Here is a 21,236-nt window from a genome sequence, read left to right as displayed (position 1 = left end):
ATGTGCAGTCTTAGTAATTTATAATAAATAGAACAGTCAATGTAATATAGAGTACACTCATCAGCATAAGTTAAGCAGTCTGATGGCCTGGTGGAAGAAGCTGTCCCGGAGTCTGTTGGTCCTGGCTTTTATGCTGCGGTACCATTTCCCGGATGGTAGCAGCTGGAATAGATTGTGGTTGAGGTGACTCGGGTCCCCAATGATCCTTCAGGCCTTTTTTTCACACCTGTCTTTGTAAATGCCCTGAATCATGGGAAGTTCACAACTACAGATGCACTGGGCTGTCCACACCACTCTCTGCAGAGTCCTGCGATTAAGGGAGGTGCAGTTCCCATACCAGACAGTGATGCAACCAGACAGGATGATCTCAATTGTTCTCAGGATTTGAGGGCCCATACCAAACTTCCTCAACTGTCTGAGGTGAACGAGGCACTGTTGTGTCTTTTTCACCACACAGCCGGAGTGTACAGACCACATGAGGTCCTCGGTGATGTGGATGCCCAGGAACTTGAAGCTGTTCACCCTCTCAACCCCAGATCCATTGATGTCAATAGGGGTTAGCCTGTCTCCATTCCTCCTGTAATCCACAACCAGCTCCTTTGTTTTTGCGACATTGAGAGAGAGGTTGTTTTCTTGACACCATTGTGTTTGTGAGTTGACTTCTCCCTGTAGGCCACCTCGTTATTGTTTGAGATAACGCCAATCAGTAATACTTTGGTATGGATTAGATGGGCTGAAGGGCCTGTTTCCATGCTGTAGTACTTTATGACTCTATAACTCACCACATTCATTGTAATAGTGTCTCCCTACCTACCCACCAAAGCCTTTAATCAAACTCCTTAAGGAAATGACCCCATATTTATTTCTCCATCCTCTTGAGGACCTACATTTGCCTCTTTGCAAAGGACTAATACAAAAACAGAAAAGAGGAACTTAGAAGACTGAAATAGAATCTAGACTGGGAGAGGTTTGGTGACATTACCTGGCTGTGGGATCTGATGTGTGTAATGGTTGCTCTGTTTTTCCCACCTTCCAGCCTATGTGGCGAGTGTGGGAATTGTGGGAAGGTGGGGGGGGGCAGAGGGGAATCCTTTGGTTGAAGTATATCCATGGCAGCAGGGGGCCTGAGAACAACTTGCCTCTTGTAGCACTTACAACATCAGATCATGTCTCGACAGAGGTTTCATTAAAGGAAACAGGAGGGGGAAGTGGGAGGGTTTTCACCACACAAGAAGGTCTGAAATGACATCACTGACAGATGGAGGCAGCTTCATGTTTGATGAAGAACAGTGACAGTCATCTCTCTCTCCCTCCCCCTTCCTTCTCTCTTTCTCTCCCTCTCTATATCTTTCTTTCTGCTCTTCCTTGCTCCCTCTCCCCTCCCTCTCTATCTATCTCTCTTTCTCCCTCACTATCTCTCTCCCTCTATTTCTCCCTCTCTGTATGTCTCACTTTCACTGTCTCTCTCTATCTCTATTTCTCTCCCTCTCTCTCTTCCTCTCTCTACCTCCATCTCTCTCTTTCTCTCCCTTCTCTTTCTTTGTCCCCTCTCTCCCTCTCTCTTTCTCTCTCCCTTTCTCTCTCCCTCCCTCTCCCCCTCTCTCTCTTCACCAACAAATTCTCTGTCAAGTAATAAAATCAAACAGCCATAAACTCAAGACCTCCCCCTCTCAATTTTCCTTTTGTCCATCAGCAGCCAGTGAGTTACTTCTGTTGGTCTCTGGGAACAGATGCTTTGAAAAGGGACCTCCTTTCACACCCAGCTCCCAACTTGTCATTGTTTCTCTTGAAGGCTGTGTTTAAAGATAACCCATCAGCCATGGGTGACTGCGGCAGAGTAGTGGATAAGCTATGAGCCATGGGCGATTGTGGTGGAGAAGGTAGAGGGTGGCGGGGTCAGCTGGTGGATGTAGCCAAAGGATTTGATTTCACCTTCGAGCCAACATTGGGTGTTTGTGTTTGGCGTTTTTTATGCAAAAAAGGCATGGTTGTATATGAGGCAGGACTGAATTTTGATCCCTCTCTTCAGTCCATCAAATCAATGCTGCCCATCAACAACCCATTTGCAGAAACCCTATCTTTTATTCTCCCAATACCCTCATCAACTGCCCCCAGATTCTGTCCTTCACTAGGGACAATTTACAGTTAACCTGACCACCGGCAAGTCGGGAATGTGTGAAGAAATTGGAACACCCAGAGTGTAAACGCCACACAGACAGCGCCCAAGGTCAGAATCGAACCTGGATCTCTGGCGATGCAAGGTGGCGGCTTTTCTCACTGCGCCGCTCAAATTGAGAAAAGACACAAACACATACATGAAACTCCGGATGAGCTCAGCAAGTCAGGCAGCATCCACGGAAGGGGAAAAGCAGCTGACGTTTCAGGCCGAGAGCCTTCATCAGGACTGGAAAGGAAGGTGGGGGTGGGGGAGAGGCGGCAGAAGCCTGAATTCAAAACAGAGTCGGCTATTTATCCACCACCATAGGTGCTGCCTGAGTTGCTGAGTTCCTCCAGTATTTTGTGGGGTTGCTCAAGATTTTCAACATCTGCAGAATCTCTTGCGCAAATGGGAGTCAGTATCAGGTTTAACATTACTGGCATACGTTGTGAAATGTGTTGTCTTGTGGCAGCAGGACATTGTGATACATAATGACAAAAACTAAATTACAGTAAGAAATATATATATTTATAAATTTAAATGAAACCCCCCTTTTCCTTGGCTGACACACTCCTGAGATTGAAACGGCTCTCCCACTCCAAACCCCGGTTTGTGTGGATGCTGTGTAATTTGCTACCCTGTTATAAATTAGTGTCACAAAATAACAGACAGTACACTGCATACCGTTAAAGGAATTATATTTATCAATCTTAACTAAAGGGTTAGTAAAGAAAAACAAAAAGAGAAGGGCCCATTTTAATTAAACAGTCAAATGTGCACAGGTTGGAGCTCAACCCTTCACTGATATTCACCGATCCTCGATCGATCTCTGCACCTGGCTCCGTCAAATCACGGTCCCGCACCAGGTTGAATCCTACAACCTGTTCTCTTAAGTGTCTTCTGTCTTCATCTCCCACCAAACAAAAGCCCCAAGACCGAGCTTAGTGTCCCTCACCGAAACCACCCCCCCCAGTTCCACCACACTAATTGGATGGCACACGTTCCTCATCATCCCTTATCTTCAAATGATCTTATCTTCAAATCTGCTGAATGAAATACCTACAGCAGAACAGTAAAAATGTGAAGCAGGATGTTACATAAATTAAATAAGGAGTGCAAAAAAATTAAAAAAGGGAATTGGCTTTATAGTATTCTTATTCATCTGTTTCCACTTGGACTACCTACATTCATGTGCAAGTTGGAGGCCCAAGATTTCTTCATTGATACTGTGGAGGAGTTTGCAGGAATAGGGTGACACACTGTCACCGAAGGAGTCAAGGATAAGAATTGTCGCTGAACTCTTTGCCAGTGTGGGTCAGACAGCACAGGGTGTGAGTGAGCAGGACTTGGTGCATTGGAACGGCTATCAGTATTTTTATAGACTAAAATATAAGGCGATTGCTGCCAAGGATGACCCGGTCAGGTAGCAATGAAGATAATGAATTCTGGGGGGTCAGGAAGAAGGCTGGACAACACATCCAATAGTAAAGTAGCATCCTGTGAGAGGCGGCCATCCAGTGTGATGGACAGCTGCAGGAAGTGTCTGGGTGAACTGTTCGTGCACTGGTAGGATACTGTACTCCATCCGGGTGGTGTGGAGAGTCATATCATGTATAACCCGGAAGAAAGAGTCAAAGTTCAAAATTAAATTTATTATCAAGGTATTGACAGTATGTTACCTTATACTACCTTGAGGCATTTACAAGAAAAAAAAGAAATACAATAGAACTTACGAAAAACTGTACATGAGCAAAGACTGACCAACAGCCAATGTACAAAAGAAAACAAACTGTAGAAATTTTAAAAAGTGCTGCAATCATGAGTTGTAAAGAGTCCTTGCAAGTGAGTGTGCAGGTTGTAAAATCAGCTCAGGATTGTGTTGGGTGAAATTCTCCAATCCGGTTCAGGATGGTTGTCAGGTAATAACTGTTCTCGAACCTGATGATGTGAGACCTAAGGCTCCAGTATCTTCAGCCCAATGGTCGTAGTGTGAAGAGACCCTGGCCTGGATGGTGGGGGTCTTTGATGATGGATGCTATTTTCTTGTGGCAGAGCTCCCTGTAAATGTGCTCTGTGGTGGGGAGGGCTTTGACTGTGATGGGCCGGTCTGTATCCATCACTTTCTGTTGCCTTTGTCATTCTTGGCCGTTGGTGTTTGCATACCAGGCTCTGATGCAATCTGTTAGGATACGCTTCACTGTGCTTCTGTAGCCAGTTCCTCAAAGGTAGAACTAAGAGAAGGGGCCAAGGATCAAGCGGGGCAAACAGGAGCAACCTGTTGAGGCTGATTTATACTATGCCATAGGCCTGATTTTCACTTCTGTATCGCTCTACGCCGTAGCGAGCATGCTTTGGTGTGCGCCAAAACGCTAGTTGGTGGTGGGGTTTCTATGCCCCTGTGTTGAGTTTCTTCATGAGAGACGTGGACGAGGAAATGCATTTCAAACATTTTCACATGTCGGCAGGTAGATTTGACGATTTGGTTCATCTATTTCACATCGGTGTACAGACATAGCGGAGAAGAAGCAACCGGAAATGCGTAGGGGGAAATGCAATGCTACCAAGCGGACCAATCACAGTTGTTGTGGTCTGCGTCGCTGTGACGCATGAGTGAGTTTTTTGGGGAGGTGTACATCACCCTACGGCGTAGGGTATGCAGTACCTACGGTGTAGATGCGATGCACAAATATAAATCAGCCTAAAGACAGGTGAACTTTTGAGGGACATCTGATCCGGGGGGTGGGGGGAGGGGGTGATAAATGTGCGTAGGGCCTGAGGGCCTGTTGGTGGTAGCTCTTTCTTCAGTGATAGACTTCTGAAGTGCAGCAGGAAACCGGAATTTACATTGTAATGACCAGGTTGGTCTTGCAAAGTGAGTGACCTCACCTCTTTCTCCACGCCATCCACTCTCCACGAGCTTCTCACATCATTCCTCCTGCAAAGACCCCACCTCACCTCTACATCCCACCTGATCCACATCTCATTCTGATTCCTGCCCCTCTGCTTTCCGACAGACATTGAAATCGATCTCTGTGCCACCTGAACGTATGTGCTGGTGTCCGTACTCATGTAAAGCCTCTTGGGGAGTTTAAAAGCCTTGAAGAAAAGTATTGATCTGCCTTTGTGTCCTGTGTCTGCTCTGGGCAGTAATGGAGAGGTTTCATTTCCCCCTTCAGGTGCAGCCTGGGGTATCTGGGAGATCGCTGTCAGTTCCACAATCCCTGCCTTAGTTCACCCTGCAAGAATGAGGGCACCTGCAGTCCCGTCATCAACGGCCAGACCATCGACTACAGGTGCACATGCCGGCTGGGCTTCACGGATCGCCTCTGCCTCACACCCGTCGATAACGCATGCCTTAGCAACCCCTGCCGCAATGGGGGCAGCTGCCAGCTGACGACCAGCCTGCGGGAGTACAAGTGCCGGTGCCCACCCGGCTGGGCAGGTACGTTGCAGCTCGTTCAGATTCATGTTTCAGAATGGCGGGGTGGGGGGAGCGGCTTTCACTACACTGACCCTCATAGGGAATAGGTACCACACACAATGCCCTTCACTAGAGTTGACTTGAATGGGACACTGATGGCCTATTTCCAGTATATGAAAGGATAGATTCTTTGTGGGGTCTGAAAGTGCCTATGGCAGGATTATAGTGGGGAAAAAGAAGGTCCCGAGGAGGTGTACAAGTACAATCCCAGTAAAGAAAGTGTTCACATATGAAGAGCATTTGATGGCTCTGGCCCTGTACTCACTGGAATTTAGAGCAATGACAGAGGATCTCATTGAAACCTACTGAATATTCAAAAGAGTGGACATGGAGAGGATGCTTTCAATAGTGGGAGAGTCTAGGACCAGACGGCACAGACTCAGAAGAGAAGGATGTTCCATTTAGAGCAGGGATGAGGATGAGGGTAGTGAGTCTGTGGAAATTGATTGCCACAGGCCTGGTCACTAGGTATTTATAAAGCAGCGGATGGTATGTTCTTCACCTGTAAGGGTGTCAAAGATTACTGGGAGAAGGCGGGAGGATGTGATTGAAAGGGAATGGTGGAGCAAAGTCAATGGGCTGATTTGCCTCATTCTGCTCCTATGTGTTATAGAGAAGAGAGAGAGAGAGAGAAACAAGGCGAGATTCCTGATTGAGAAGCCAAAAGCTTAAGCTTGGAGCTGAATTGTTTCAGGATGATACTAGGAATTTGTGATACTTGTGAAAAGTTGTAATTCTTCCCCAGATACTCTTGAGGCTAGGAGTCATTGGAAACTTGTGGGGTTTTGTTGTGGGAGGATCTGAAGAATCCTAGAATCTAATTGGGACAATGAAGTTAGAAAACAGTGGTGGAATTGAAAACTGGCACAGACTCAAGGGGCTGAATGGCCTTCCTTTACCCAGCAGGCCCTGATGGTTCAGAGTGTGAGGAGCGATTCAGTCGGGAGTGGAGTTACTGATGGGGAATTTTGTGTGTGGAAGGAGGAGTATGCGTAAACCGTGAGAGAAATGGGGACCTTGTTTGCATACTCTTTTCTTGCTGTGCCATCCACTGTTGTACTGAATGGTTGTTTTACATTGGTGTTTAGGTAAGCAGTGCCAGCAGGCGGACCCATGTGCCTCTAATCCCTGTGCCAATGGAGGGCAGTGCGTTGCATTCGAAGGCCATTATATCTGCAGATGCACCTCCGGATTCCACGGCCCCATCTGCAAGCAGGATGTCAACGAGTGTGCGATCAGCCCCTCGCCTTGCCGGAATGGTGGCACCTGTCTCAATGAGATTGGCTCGTACCAGTGCTCCTGCCCTCCAGAATACACGGGTCGCCACTGTGAGAATCTCTACGTGCCCTGCTCCCCCTCGCCCTGCCAGAACGGAGGAACCTGCCGCCCACTTGGTGACGCTCTCTATGACTGCACCTGCCTCCCAGGTAAGTGGCTCACTCCCTGTTTATGGCTTCTGTACCTGTTCACATGTTCAACTGCACGATGTAACTCGCTGGAGGGATTGGGTTGTGTGGACAATAATGGGTACCTGAGATGTAATTGAGTCATTTGGTCAATATTTATACAGAATAACACTTCCACATGTGTGTTACCTGCTGGTTTATATTCAGATTAGTGGATACAAAGAACAGGTTTAAAGGTGAAATCCAATCAAAGGATGAGGAGTTTTTATAGATCATATGGGTGCATTGTGATTTCTAGTCTCGTATTTAATCAAGTTGTCCTTGTTCCTTTCTGCACTTTGTGGTGCGTCAGGCAACAACCTTGCTGTTTCTTTAGCGTTTTTGCTAGCTCAAGTTGCCGGCTCAACACTCAACCCAGCATGGATGGAAAACGTGCAGGGAGCCAGCCGGATTTGAACCCCGGACCACTCGCCTCGAAGTCCGATGTGGATGCCACTCCACCACCGGCCAACGTGGTTCAAGTGCCTTTTGTTTATAACCTAGATAGCTTTATGGACAAGGATGCCATTGAGAATTTGGGGCAGGACTTATACACAGATCTGCTGAAATTCATTTCACATGAAGCAAGTAATAAAGTAACGTCAGCCTTCAACATTCATTCCCTTGAAGTCAACACTCTGATGCTATCAATTGTATATGCATTCCCGGAGATCCACACATAAACCTGGCAAAGCCTCCACACTTAGGAGTGAGCTCCAAGTTGAAAACTAATTGAAGGATTTGCGGGTTATAGAAGATGGAAGGCTGGGAAATGTTTAGTATTCTAGATTGTTGTCCTGTTTAGAGTGAGACCGGTGGGGGAGGGTGTGGAGGTGGGATGGAGGGATGCAGAGTGGTGCACTTGGCTATTGGACAAGAGGGGCTCATTGTGTCACTCTCCCAGGGTACTGTGATTGAAGCTATTAATCTTAGAGGAAACATCTGGGCAGCAGCTTCCTGGACCGAGTCCAGCTGCGGACATAGGCACTGTAGACTGGTGAGAGGAGTGAGTATCTGGGGACGCTGCTCCCTCCTACACTCTCACTCTGCCTCCTACACATCCCCTTACCCCTCCCCCTTTTTGACCTTGGGTTAAAATCCTGAGTAGAGCTCACATCAGGCCATCCAGTCCAGGAATTTCTTGTAAATTTCTTGTCAGGAAAGGAAATCTCCCTTCCTTAATTTAGAACCTGGAGTTAAAATTTATAATAATATCTTTGTGTGTGATCTGCCCTGACTCCCATCACTTTGAACTTAGCCAAAAAACAGGTTTTATACAAAATAAACTTTTTTTTACAATCTTTTTCTTATTCTCTTGCAGCACAAAAGGAAGTCACCTTGCCCTCTGTGATAAATCATCCCAATCTCCCTGCCTTTCCTTATACAATTTTCTTCCCTTCCAGTTTTACACAATCCTGTTGTTATTGTTAAACTTGCTTCACCATCAGTTGAAGCTGTAGAATACAAATCAACAATAGAAAGAACAGAAACATTTTCTACTCCTGAGCATATCTTGACCCTCTCGTTTCCAACCCTCCAGCCAATGGAAATTGTTCCTTTATTTTTGTCCCATCAAATCATTCATAATTTTCTCTGCACACCCTTCCTCTGCCTGTCTGCAAGCTGTTAGGACGAATTCTGGGGTTATGGTGCATAACAAATATTAATTGCAACAGCAACCAGTCTTTGGATCTGATTGTGGTTTGTAGATTGGGTTTAAAATGCAGCTCAGAACAATGGCGTTTTTGGAGCTGCAAACTGGGATTGATTGCAAACCAAAAAACACCCCATTGACTTGAGATGTGTGTGTATGCATGAATGCAGCCCAGAGTCAATGGTGACTAACATTCATTTTGGGTGTCTGGAGTGCGAGTGCAAAGATCTAGATATTTGAAAGTTTATATGTAATTCAAAGGAAGCAATGAGGATACCATGGCATGGTAGCGTAGTGGTTAGCACAACGTTTTACTGTACCAACAACCCATTCTATTCCCACCACTGCCTGTAAGGAGTTTGTATGTTCTGCCCCTGACCGTGTGGGTTTCCTCTGGGTGCTCTGGTTTCCTCCCACAATCCAAAGACATACCGGTTGGTAGATTAATTGGTCATTGTAAATTGTCCTGTGATTAGGCTAGGGCTAAATTGGAGTTTGCTGGGTGGCCTGCCTCAAAGGTCTGGAAGGTCCTTAAATAAATAAATTGTAAGTATAGAATTGTCCTGTCATTACCTTTGATCTTTAGTATATAAAAATGTCATCCAATGATGCCTACTTATTGTGCTGAGTAAAGATTTTCATATCACCAGCTTCAGTGTCTCTCTGGTGACTTCGTTTGTGGTTGTGTTCTTCCAACTCGTTTGTGAATCTCAGTTCACCTTCCAAAACTTGCTGATTTGATTCATCTCAACATCATTCAGAAGTTGAATCTTGACCTGCTGAAGGGTTTCGGCTCGAAATGTCGACTGTTCACTCTTTTCCATAGATGCTCTCTGGCCTGCTGTGTTCCTCCGGCATTTTGTGTGTGTTGCTTGGATATTGTCTGGCTGTTTGGCGAGAGGCACCGCAACTCACCGTGATAACTGTGCAGGCAAGGGACACATACTTTGCCTTTAATGAATGATAGACCAATGTAGAAGACCAACACTCAGGAGAAAGGGCTGAGGATGAGGTGTTGCTGACAAAGCAATAAATCATTACCCATCCTTAAGTGCTTTTGAGAAGGTGCACCACAGCCACCCTTCCAGTGAAGGTGCTTTCATGGAAGAAGTTGCAGGATTTTTAATAAACTTTCAAGTCAGGAAGTATGAGACCTTACAGGGGCCTTCAGATGGCCATTCACCACAGGCAATAGACCATCTTCACTTGGAAACCAATCACTGGTCCTTCTAAATCCTGCTACTCTTTCACAACACTACTGTAGGGATATCGTCACTGGAAGGTTTGCAGTCAGACAGGTGTGGAACATTGTGAGGGACTATCAGGAAGTGAGTATCCCTAGACAAAATAACTGCGAATAAAAAGTAAGCGCTACAGCACACAAATATAAAAGTACTGAGACAGTACAATACTGTCAATACGGGTGCAATACTGCTTAGCGCTGTGATGTGAGGCGCAGCAGGGTCACAGCCTCAAGGAAGAAGCTCTGCTGATGGGGGAGCGGAGACTCCGGTAGCGCCTACTGGATGGGAGGAGAGTAAAAAGTCCATGGTTAGGGTGAGATGCATCCTTGATAGTGCTTTTCGCCCTGCCCAGGCAGCATTTATGGTAGATTTCTCAATGGTGGGCAATCGTGTGCCGATAATCCACTGGGCAGTTTTCACCACCCACTGGAGTGCTTTGCGGTCCAATACGGGACAATTGCTATACCACACTGAGATGCAGTTGGTGAGTATGCTCTCAATGGTACAGCAGTAAAAGTCTATCAGTATCCTGGGACAGAGGTGAACTTTCTTGATGCTCCACAGGAAATAAAGGCGTTGTATCATTGTTCCACTGCTACTATTGGCTTCCTCTCCTGTTCTAACCCCAGGCAAGCTTCATTTCAAACAACAGTCTGCTGCCTCTATCTCCTCAAGTCTGGCTCACTCAGAACTTTTGCTCATTGAATTGTATTGAGTCCAGTTCCAACAATCAGCTGGATTTCTCCTGAGCCTCTTTCAGTCAAAACACATTTGATAACTGCGTACTCCTATTGATGATTTTAAATACACTACCAATGACCGTGTGCTTTCAGGTGCCATGAATCTAAACTCTGGAATTCCCTCTATAAACCTCTGTCTTCATTCTAACACCCTCAGAAAGTGAATTCTTTCACCACCTCACTCCCCTAACATCTCCTGATATGACTCAGGGACAGTTTAGTTTGATAACAACTCTGTGTGAAGTACCGTCCAATGTGTCACTATTTATAAACAAACTGCCTTTATCATTTTACTGTCTTTATCAGGATTGAAATAAAGGTTTCTTTTTAATCAGATAAAAGTTTTATTGAAGTAATTTTCATCACTTGAAGTTCAGATCTCTTCGGGTTCCAACCAGGATGACTGTCCAGGAGAAGAAATCTTGGTTAGAGGGAAATTTATTTAATATGACATGGGAGATTTATAGATTAAAGAGTGAAATTGCCTCCTCTGAGGGCTGGTAATTTTGAATAGGGTTGTATACCATGACATTTATATTTATGTTTGACATTAGGATGGCACAGTCGCATAGTGTAACACTATTGCAGTGCCACTGACCCAGGTTCAATTCCCACCGCTGTCTGTAAAGAGTTTATAGGTTCTCTCCATAATCATGTGGGATTCCTCCAGACGATCAGGTTTGTCCAATCTCTCTGTGTCCGTGTGGGATTCCTCCAGACGATCCGGTTTGTTCCTTCTCTCTGTGTCTGTGTGGGATTCCTTTGGATGATCTGGTCTGTTCATTCTCACTGTGTCCGTGTGGGATTCCTCCGAACGATCCGGTCTGTTCATTCTCTCTGTGTCCGTGTGGGATTCCTCCAGACGATCCTGTCTGTTCATTCTCACTGTGTCCGTGTGGGATTCCTCTGATTGCTGTGGCTTCCCCAGATAGAAAACTCCCACATTCCAAACAGGTCGGGGTGGTAGATTAATTGGTCACGTGGGTGTGATTGGTCACGTGGGTGTGATTGGTCACGTGGGTGTGATTGGTCACGTGGGTGTGATGGTCACGTGGGTGTGATTGGTCACAAGGGTGTGATTGGTCACGTGGGTGTGATGGTCACGTGGGTGTGATTGGTCACGTGCATGTGATGGTCACGTGGGTGTGATTGGTCACATGAGTGTGATGGTTACATGGGTGTGATTTGTCACGTGGGTGTGATTTGTCACGTGGGTGTAATCGGCTATGGGTGTGATTTGTCACGTGGGTGTGATTTGTCACGTGGGTGTGATTTGTCACGTGGGTGTGATTTGTCACGTGGGTGTAATTGGTCACGTGGGTGTGATTGGTCACGTGGGTGTGATGGTCACGTGGGTGTGATTGGTCACGTGGGTGTGATGGTCACGTGGGTGTGATTGGTCACAAGGGTGTGATTGGTCACGTGGGTGTGATGGTCACGTGGGTGTGATTGGTCACGTGCATGTGATGGTCACGTGGGTGTGATTGGTCACATGAGTGTGATGGTTACATGGGTGTGATTTGTCACGTGGGTGTGATTTGTCACGTGGGTGTAATCGGCTATGGGTGTGATTTGTCACGTGGGTGTGATTTGTCACGTGGGTGTGATTTGTCACGTGGGTGTAATTTGTCATGTGGGTGTAATTGGCCATGTGGGTGTGATTTGTCACGTGGGTGTAATTGGCCATGTGGGTGTGATTGATTATGTGGGTGTAATTGGCCATGTGGGTGTGATTGGTTACATGGGTGTAATTGGCCATGTGGGTGTGATTGGTCAGGTGGGTGTGATTGGTTACGTGGGTATAATTGGTCAGGTGGGTGTGATTTGTCACGTGGGTGTAATTGGCCATGTGGGTGTGATTGGTCAGGTGGGTGTGATTGGTCAGGTGGGTGTGATTGGCCATGTGGGTGTAATTGGCCATGTGGGTGTGATTGGTTACGTGGGTGTAATTGGTCAAGTGGGTGTGATTTGTCACGTGGGTGTAATTGGTCAGGTGGGTGTGATTTGTCACGTGGGTGTAATTGGCCATGTGGGTGTGATTGGTTACGTGGGTGTGATTGGCCATGTAGGTGTGATTGGTTACGTGGGTGTGATTGGTCACGTGGGTGTGATTGGTCACGTGGGTGTAATTGGTCAGGTGGGTGTGATTTGTCACGTGGGTGTAATTGGCCATGTGGGTGTAATTGGCCATGTGGGTGTGATTGGTTACGTGGGTGTGATTGGCCATGTAGGTGTGATTGGTTACGTGGGTGTGATTGGTCACGTGGGTGTGATTGGTCACGTGGGTGTGATTGGTCACGTGGGTGTGATTGGTCACGTGGGTGTGATTGGTTACATGGGTGTGATTTGTCACGTGGGTGTAATTGGCCATGTGGGTGTAATTGGCCATGTGGGTGTGATTGGTTACGTGGGTGTAATTGGTCAGGTGGGTGTGATTTGTCACGTGGGTGTAATTGGCCATGTGGGTGTAATTGGCCATGTGGGTGTGATTGGTTACATGGGTGTGATTGGTTACATGGGTGTGATTGGTTACATGGGTGTGATTGGTCACGTGGGTGTGATTAGTTACATGGGTGTGATTGGTCACGTGGGTGTGATTGGATGGCACAGGCTCATTCCCTTACATCCTCTCTAAATAAAAATAATGAATAACATTTGGAGAAAGCAATTCATTTGTGATAGCAGTGAGCCCCAGAACATGGGGCAGGGGGAGTGGTGGCACATTGGTGTAGTCTAGTGAGATGCTGCCTCGTAATGTCAGAGAGCCAGGTTCAATCCTGCCCTCTGTGCGGGATTTGCTTGGATACTTCAGGGTGTTCTTATTTCCTTCCACGTCTCAAAAGATGCTTTGATTAGAAGTCCTGTCAGTTTCTCGTGGGTAGCTGAGCAGAGGACTCTGGTGCTTTGAGAAAGTGCAGAGAATAACCAATGTGATTAGTGGCTGATGGCCACCTTGGTGGCTGCCCCAGTGATGTTTGTCCTGATGATTGGAAATGGAGTCAGGCAGGTTATTAGAATGATGAGATAATTAGCCCGGTTCCATTGAATGGCAGAACTGGATGAAGTGGCTGAGTGTGTTCCTCATGTTCCCATGGGTGGGGAAGGGAGACGGTCTGGAACTTTGCCCTCTGTTGATATTCCAAATGCGCAAGACAATAGTAGCCACAAGAAATGCTGGAAGCCTTGAGCAACACACTCAGCAGGTCAGGCAACATCGAATGTGGGGTGGGTGGGGGGGGGGGTAAACAGTCGATTCAGGCCGAGGCCCTTCATCAGGACTGGAGAGAAAGGGGGCAGGAACCAGAATAAGGAAGTGGCGGATGGGAAGAATACAAGCTGGTGGGTGATAGGTGAAGCCAGGTGAGGGGGAACTGGAGGTGGGGGGAGAATGAAGTAAGAAGCTGGAAGGGGAGAAGAGGATGAGGGATGAAAGGGTAACTAAAATGGGGGATGGAAAAAAAGAGAAAAAGAGGGAGGCAGTCTTGGTGAAGGGTCTCTGCCAGAAATGTTGACACTTTATTCCTTCCTACAGATGTTGCCTGACTTGCTGAATTCCTCCAGCATTTTGTGAGTGTGACTCTGCAACTTTAACAGGAAGTATATTGGTTATTACAGTTCAAAATCCTGCAAATTCTGGAATAATTTCTGCAGGTTGGAGGATAGAACAAATGGTGGTTGTCAGAACATTGCCAGCAGGGGTTAAGTATGTAAGCTGCAGGAAATTTGGGCTTTGACAAGTTGACTTCCTGTTTCTGAGCTCTGTAGAGTACAGTTTCCTGTTTTGCAGTGATAGGCATAAATTATTATTTTCGTATATTTTTAATTCTCGTTCATAAAATAGTAATCTCTTTTGTATGGGTTTGTCGTAAACACACACACACACAGGGAGCCACTGTTAAAATTCAGAGGTGGACAGACGGACACACACACACACACACAAAGTTAAAGGGAGAGAAAGATACACACACACGGAGTCACTGTTACGTACTCAGATGGACACACACACACGGAGTCACTGTTATGTACTCAGATGGACAGACAGACACACACACACACACACACACACACACACACACACACACACACACACACACACAAACTAACATACAGCTGGAGATGACTGGAAAGCACAAGATAGTCTGAAACAGGAAAAGGCAAATTACATCAAAGCTGTTCAACAAAATGCACAACCACAAACTATGTTCCTTTGTCTAAGTCTTTTAATTAATTAATTTACAGGAAATGGGTGTTGCTAGAAAGGTCGACGTTAGTAACCCGTTCCTGTAAACGCGACCAAATTGTTCAATGAGGCACTTCAAAAAAGGATAAGTTATGTTCAGGGAAGGACGGCAAATTCCCTTTCCTAAATGAACGTTATTAAATGAACTGAGATTTCGCAGTAACCTGAAAGGTTTTTGCTGTGACTCTGTGGTTAGTGCCGTTGCTGTACAGTTGAAAGTTTAAGAGGGTTCAGAAATCACTCCAGAGATTGAAGCACAAACTCTAGGCTGATGATACCAGTGTATTACTGACAGAGTGCTGCACTGCCATCATCGTCTTTTGGCATCATCTGCCCTCAATGGAATAGGTGGAACGTTCCTGTCAGTCTGCTTGGCCAGTACTTATTCAGCAACGAATAGACTTTCTAGTCATTATTTTGTAGATTGTGAAATCTTGCTGTGCTCCGAGTATCGTCCACATTTCCTACTTATGGTGATTTGAACTGTAATCCCTGGTTGTGGAGTACTTTGAAGTCCTATGAGGAAGTAAAAGGGTTTGTTGTCTCTACAGACCCTTGCTTCCAGTTTCAATTTCTTTGGTAGAGTCATAAATCAGTCAATCCTACTTCTTTCATCCAACTGAAAATCTGCTGTTTTTCTGGAAACACGAGGGTTCCATATTGTTCAGCATCACTGTAGAACATCTGGCCTTCCTCTCGTGCCCTCGACTGTCGAGCAACACTATTCTCAGAACTAGGTTAGTGATGTTTGGGCAGGGCCCAACATTGGGGTACTCCCAGGTCAAAGTGCTCTTCCCAGCACAGCCCCACCATGGAATGTCTGCTAGCAAATAAGTACCTCACTTTCGTACTTCCACCCTTCAACCCCACCACCTCCAGCGCTGCACCGCATCTGAGCTGTAAGTGAAGCAGAACGATGGCTTCAGCAGCTGCTTAGCTGCAGATTTCTGTAGAGCCAGGTGAAATTCAGTCCCAAATCCAATATCATCTTGGAAACCCATGGTGTCATGATAGAGTCTGCACCCTTCACCACCCTGAACCTCTTTATCTGGGTATTGCTCTGTATTACAGCTATATAGGTCCCTGGTCAGATCCCACTTGGAGTACTGTGCTCAATTCTTGTTGCCTCACTCCAGGAAGGGTGTGGAAACCATATAAAGGGCACAGAGGAGATTTACAAGGATGTTGCCTGGATTGGGGAGCAATAGGTTGAGTGAACCTATTTCTTCTTGGAGCAACTGAGGATGAGAGGTGACCTGATAGAGATGTACAAGATGATGAGAGGGATTGATTGTGTGGATAGTCAGAGGCTTTTTCCCAGGGCTGAAACGGCTAGCATAAGAGGGCATAGTTTTAAGGTGCTTGAAAGTAGGTACAGAGGAGATGTCAGGGGTAAGTTGTTTATGCAGAGATTGGTGAGTGCGTGGAATGGGCTGCTGGAGACAGTGGTGGAGGAGGAAAAGATAGGGTCTTTTAAGAGGCTTTTAGATCAGTACATGGAGCTTAGTAAAATAGAGGGCTATGGGTAAGCCTAGGTAGTTCTAAGGTAAGGACATGCTCGGCGCAGCTTTGTGGGCCGAAGGGCTTGTATTGTGCTGTGGGTTTTCTATGTTTCTATGACTGTTTTCTTTCTCTGGTTACTTCAGGTTTCTCGGGCCAGCACTGCGAGGTGAACGTGGATGACTGCCCCGACCACCAGTGTGACAACGGAGGGCTGTGTGTGGATGGGGTGAATACCTACAACTGCCAGTGCCCCCCAGAGTGGACAGGTAAACACTCGGACAGATCATCTCACCTCAAGCCTGCCAGGCTGCCTCCTGTGAGAAGACTTCTATTCTTGTTTGTGAGATTCAGGGGTCTCTTTCCAAGAAATGCGGCTTATTGGTCCACAGCTGATAATAAAGCTGTTCCAGTCTTCGAATTTGATCAGTCAGCCATCGAAAGCCTTCATCTGCTAGACTCTGGAATTCCTGCCCTAATTCTGTTCACTCCCTCTTTTCCCTTTTTGGTGCCTTTAACCAGCCCTTATGTCAGTTTAGTGTCAACCTTTCATGATGACATCCGGCAAAGAAACAGAATGTTTCTCTGTCAGTGCCTGCTGTTGTGGGACCTCCTGGGAGGGAATGGTACTGCCATCAAAACCTGTCTGGAGGCCAAGGGACCAATGTGAACCGGCTAATTAAAAACGGCCTCCAACTGAGGTGCCTACCCTTCCGAAGGTTGACCGGCTGTGACATTTCCAACTCCAGAGAGCATCACAGTCCTTGCACCATGTTCAGAAGGGTCAAATGGGAGCAAGAACTGTGCTGTTTCTCACTTTATCTGGCTGCCCCCTTTGGTAGAGCCCAGCTCCTCTTCCAATAACATAACTGGGAGGCTCTTCCCTTCCCTCTGCTACACGTTACAGCTCAGGGGCTTAGTTTGTGATTTTCTGAGGGATTTTCTTTCTCCATTCTCCAATGCCTTCACCACAGGCCAGTTCTGTACTGAGGATGTGGATGAGTGTCAACTCCAGCCCAATGCCTGCCAGAACGGAGGGACCTGCCACAACAGCAATGGAGGCTACAACTGTGTTTGTGTCAATGGCTGGACAGGAGACGACTGCAGTGAGAACATTGATGACTGTGCCATCGCTGCCTGCTACACTGGGGCCACATGCCACGATCGTGTCGCCTCCTTCTACTGCGAGTGTCCCCACGGAAGGACAGGTAAAACATGAACATCTTTGTATATCACACTAATCACCTGCCTCCGACCTTTGCCTGCTTCTGACCTATCATCACGTTTAACCTCTCACTACCTCTGACCTGTTATCACCCCGGAGATCTCACTCTCTCTGACCTGTCATCAACTTTAACCTCTTACTCTCTTTGACCTGTCATCAACTGGGAGACCTCACTGCCTCTGACCTATCATCACCTTTAACCTCTCACTGCCTCTGACCTGTCATCACCCCAGAGATCTCACTGCCTCTGACCTGTCATCACCTAGGAGATCTCACTCTCTCTGACCTGTTGTCAACCTGGAGATCTCAATCTCATCACCTAGAAGATCTCACTCTCTCTGACCTGTTTTCACCCTGGACATCTCACTCTCATCACCCCAGAGATCTCACTGCCTCTGACCTGTCATCACCTAGGAGATCTCACTCTCTCTGACCTGTTTTCACCCTGGACATCTCACTCTCATCACCTAGGAGATCTCACTCTCTCTGACCTGTCATCAACTTTAACCTCTTACTCTCTTTGACCTGTCATCAACTGGGAGATCTCACTGCCTCTGACCTACCTGTTGTCATCCCGGAGATCTCACTCTCTCTGACCTATCATCACCTTTAACCTCTCACTGACTCTGACCTGTCATCACCCCAGAGATCTCACTGTCTCTGACCTGTCATCACCTTTAGCCTCTCACTACCTCTGACCTGTTGTCACCCTGGAGATCTCACTACCTCAGTACTTTTGCCACCTCTGAACTCTTGCTGTTTTTGTCTCAGAGCAGTGTCTGATTACCAGTGATCTCTTGTCTCTACCCTTGACCTTCTGTTCTCTCTCTCACTGCTGTTCTCTGAACGTGCTACCTCTGCTCCTTCCACCTTCTGACCTTAGCTCCTCAGAGCTTTCACCAGCATTGATCTTGAACCTTCCCAGCTTTCACTGATCCTGATCCTTTGCTGCTGCTGAATCTTCCCCATTTCTGATCTTTCACACCAATCCATATGTTTGAGATGTTTAGTAGGATGGATGCGGACAAATAGACTGCCTGGAGAATATGAGTCTAGAGGGCTGGAGGAGGAAGGGACTTGGAGACTGAGAATCACAACTTATTGAATAAATCAATAAGAATATTCAAAATTCAGCATCACTTCTACAGTAAAATTCAGAAGTAGAGAAATTGCATCAAATTGTGGGACTTTGATTAGATACCATTTTGACAGTTCTGCTCCTCAAGTTACTGAAGTGGTCAACAGTCATCGTGGTTTGATGGGTGAAAGGGCTTACTGCTGTGCTCTATCTCCCTTTGACTGAGAAGAACTGTAGAAAGTGCACACAACGTATTTACATGGATGATAGCAGAACTGACAGGTGTCAGCCGCAAGGAAGGACTAAAGGTTGTGGCTCATTTTTCTGGAATAGATGGCTGACTGAGGTTATTAAAATAATGAAGGTGCTCGATAGGCAAATGGTAGAGAAGATGTTCCCCGTGTAGAATACAAAGTGCCCAAGCTCTCAATATACTTATCAGAATCAGGTTTATTATCACCGACAAATGTCACTGAATTTGTTGTTTTGCAGCAGCAGTGTAGAGCAAGACATGAAAACTATTATGAATTACAAATTTAAATATACATAGCAAAAGACAAATATTGTTTTAGTGCTCACGAGTTCATGGTCTGTTCAGAAATCTGATGGCAGAGGGAAGAAGCTGCTGCTAAAACATTGAGTGTGTATCTTCAGGCTCCTGTCCCTCCTCCCCGATGATAGTAATGCAAAGAGGGCAAGTCCAGGATGGCGAGGGTCTTCAGCAATGTAGGTACGCTGCCTTCTGGAGGCACCGTTCACAGGTTCACACATTTATACAGAACACAGAAATGCAGAGAATGACTTGCACAGTCCATGAAAAGGGAATCTGGGTACGGAACTGAAGGAGAAAGGGAAAAGAAGAAGTGAGTGAAATGACACGAGATGGGACGAGGCTTGTGTTCAGCATAAATAAGAGCACAGACCAGATGGGCCAAATGGCCTTTTCCCATTGTAAGATTCTTATCTGAACCAGATTTTAAGCAAAGGATCGGGTGCGTGATTGATGAAATAGGTGTCTGGGAATTTGGGATATTGTTCATGTGAAGGAAAGACTGGGTGGCTGTTTGCTTGTGGTATACCCTCCCTGCTGATCCTCTCTCCTTTCTTGCCTGCTCTGTAGGCCTGTTGTGTCACCTGAATGATGCCTGCATCAGTAACCCGTGCCACGAGGAAGCCAACTGCAGCACCAACCCTGTCAACGGGAAGGCGATCTGCATGTGCCCAGCTGGGTTCTCGGGGACTGCCTGCAAGCAGGACGATGACGAGTGTTCTTTAGGTAACGCAGGGAGCCTTCAATCCTTCATCTTCGCTCGCACTTCTTTCTCCTGTCCTGCAGTGAGGTTCAGACAACCCTTCCTAACGTGGTGTCTTGTTAGATCACTGCGAGCAATAGAGGGAGAGAAATGCTTGGGTCTGGGCTCACCTGGTAGAATGAGTCTCTGGAGGCAGAACAGTGGCTGAGGGAGGGAAGGACGGCGGAGAACTTTGAGCGATGATCTGTTAAAGCTTTTGCTTGTTGCAGGTTCCAACCCTTGCGAACATTCAGGGAAGTGTATTAACACGCTGGGCTCCTTCATGTGCCAGTGCCTGCCCGGCTACCACGGCCCTCGATGTGAACTGGACTTCAACGAGTGCATGTCCAGTCCATGCCAGAATGATGCCACCTGCCTCGACCTGATTGGACGGTTCCAGTGTATTTGCATGGCCGGTAGGTGCAGAAGCCCTTGGTCGTGAAGGGGATCAGCTGGGAGGAGTGGTGGGAGACAGACGACGGTGTAAGGACCACATCACCTGCTTAGACAGAACATAATCAGAGACGAGCGTCAAAGCCTTCACCTAACATAACAGTAGGTACTAAAGAGGACGGTCACAGACAAAGGAAGTCTACAGTTGTTAGACAATCGAGAAAGAAAAACACTAACTCATTGGTACAACTTTACAGAGGACTCAAAAATAACTGGGAAGCAGGCCCGCCAAAATGGCAGAACAAGTTGACATGGCTGCTGAAAAAGTGTCTATGGAATCCCGTGTTCGATAATGGAGGAACGGTATATAAAAGCAAAGCTATTGTGCTAGATGATTGGGGAAATAAGTTCAGGTCCCAGTGGGGAACATTAGAAAATAAATCTGGAAACAGGAATTTTGAACTATAATAATGATCATGTCCAATTGGTTAACTAACACCTACGCAGATAACTAAACCTGTTATCCTTGTCTGGTCTGTGTCACTCATGCTCGACACCAACATGGATTGACAGCTACCTGTGGCAATCTGGATGTAAGACCACCCTCCCAGGGCAGCGATGGGTGAGGGGACAAGGGCAGATTGCATCAAATCCTGGCCACTCAGTCTGTGCCTGGTGGCACCCATGTTGGCAGGTATCCTTGAAACTAGATCGGTTTGGGCCTCAAACCCACCAAGGCTCAGTACTGAACGTCGCTAGCACAGGAAGCAATTATGTCTTCAATAT

The 21,236-nt window shown here is 46.6% G+C and overlaps 1 protein-coding gene across 1 annotated transcript in view; it reads left to right on the top strand.

The window, feature by feature from the left end:
- The window catches only part of LOC132407534 (neurogenic locus notch homolog protein 1-like), a 100,316-nt gene that overhangs the window by 35,411 nt on the left and 43,669 nt on the right, over positions 1-21,236 (top strand). The window contains exons 3-8 of the mRNA XM_059994215.1: positions 5,335-5,600; positions 6,728-7,066; positions 16,609-16,731; positions 17,437-17,670; positions 19,886-20,041; positions 20,288-20,473. Of these exons, the coding sequence (XP_059850198.1) occupies positions 5,335-5,600; positions 6,728-7,066; positions 16,609-16,731; positions 17,437-17,670; positions 19,886-20,041; positions 20,288-20,473 (1,304 nt within the window). The remainder of the gene's footprint in view (positions 1-5,334; positions 5,601-6,727; positions 7,067-16,608; positions 16,732-17,436; positions 17,671-19,885; positions 20,042-20,287; positions 20,474-21,236) is intronic.

The sequence above is a fragment of the Hypanus sabinus genome, chromosome 18 (genome assembly GCF_030144855.1).
Source record: "Hypanus sabinus isolate sHypSab1 chromosome 18, sHypSab1.hap1, whole genome shotgun sequence".
Lineage (NCBI taxonomy): Eukaryota > Metazoa > Chordata > Chondrichthyes > Myliobatiformes > Dasyatidae > Hypanus > Hypanus sabinus.
This window is presented reverse-complemented; position numbering and strand designations above follow the sequence as displayed.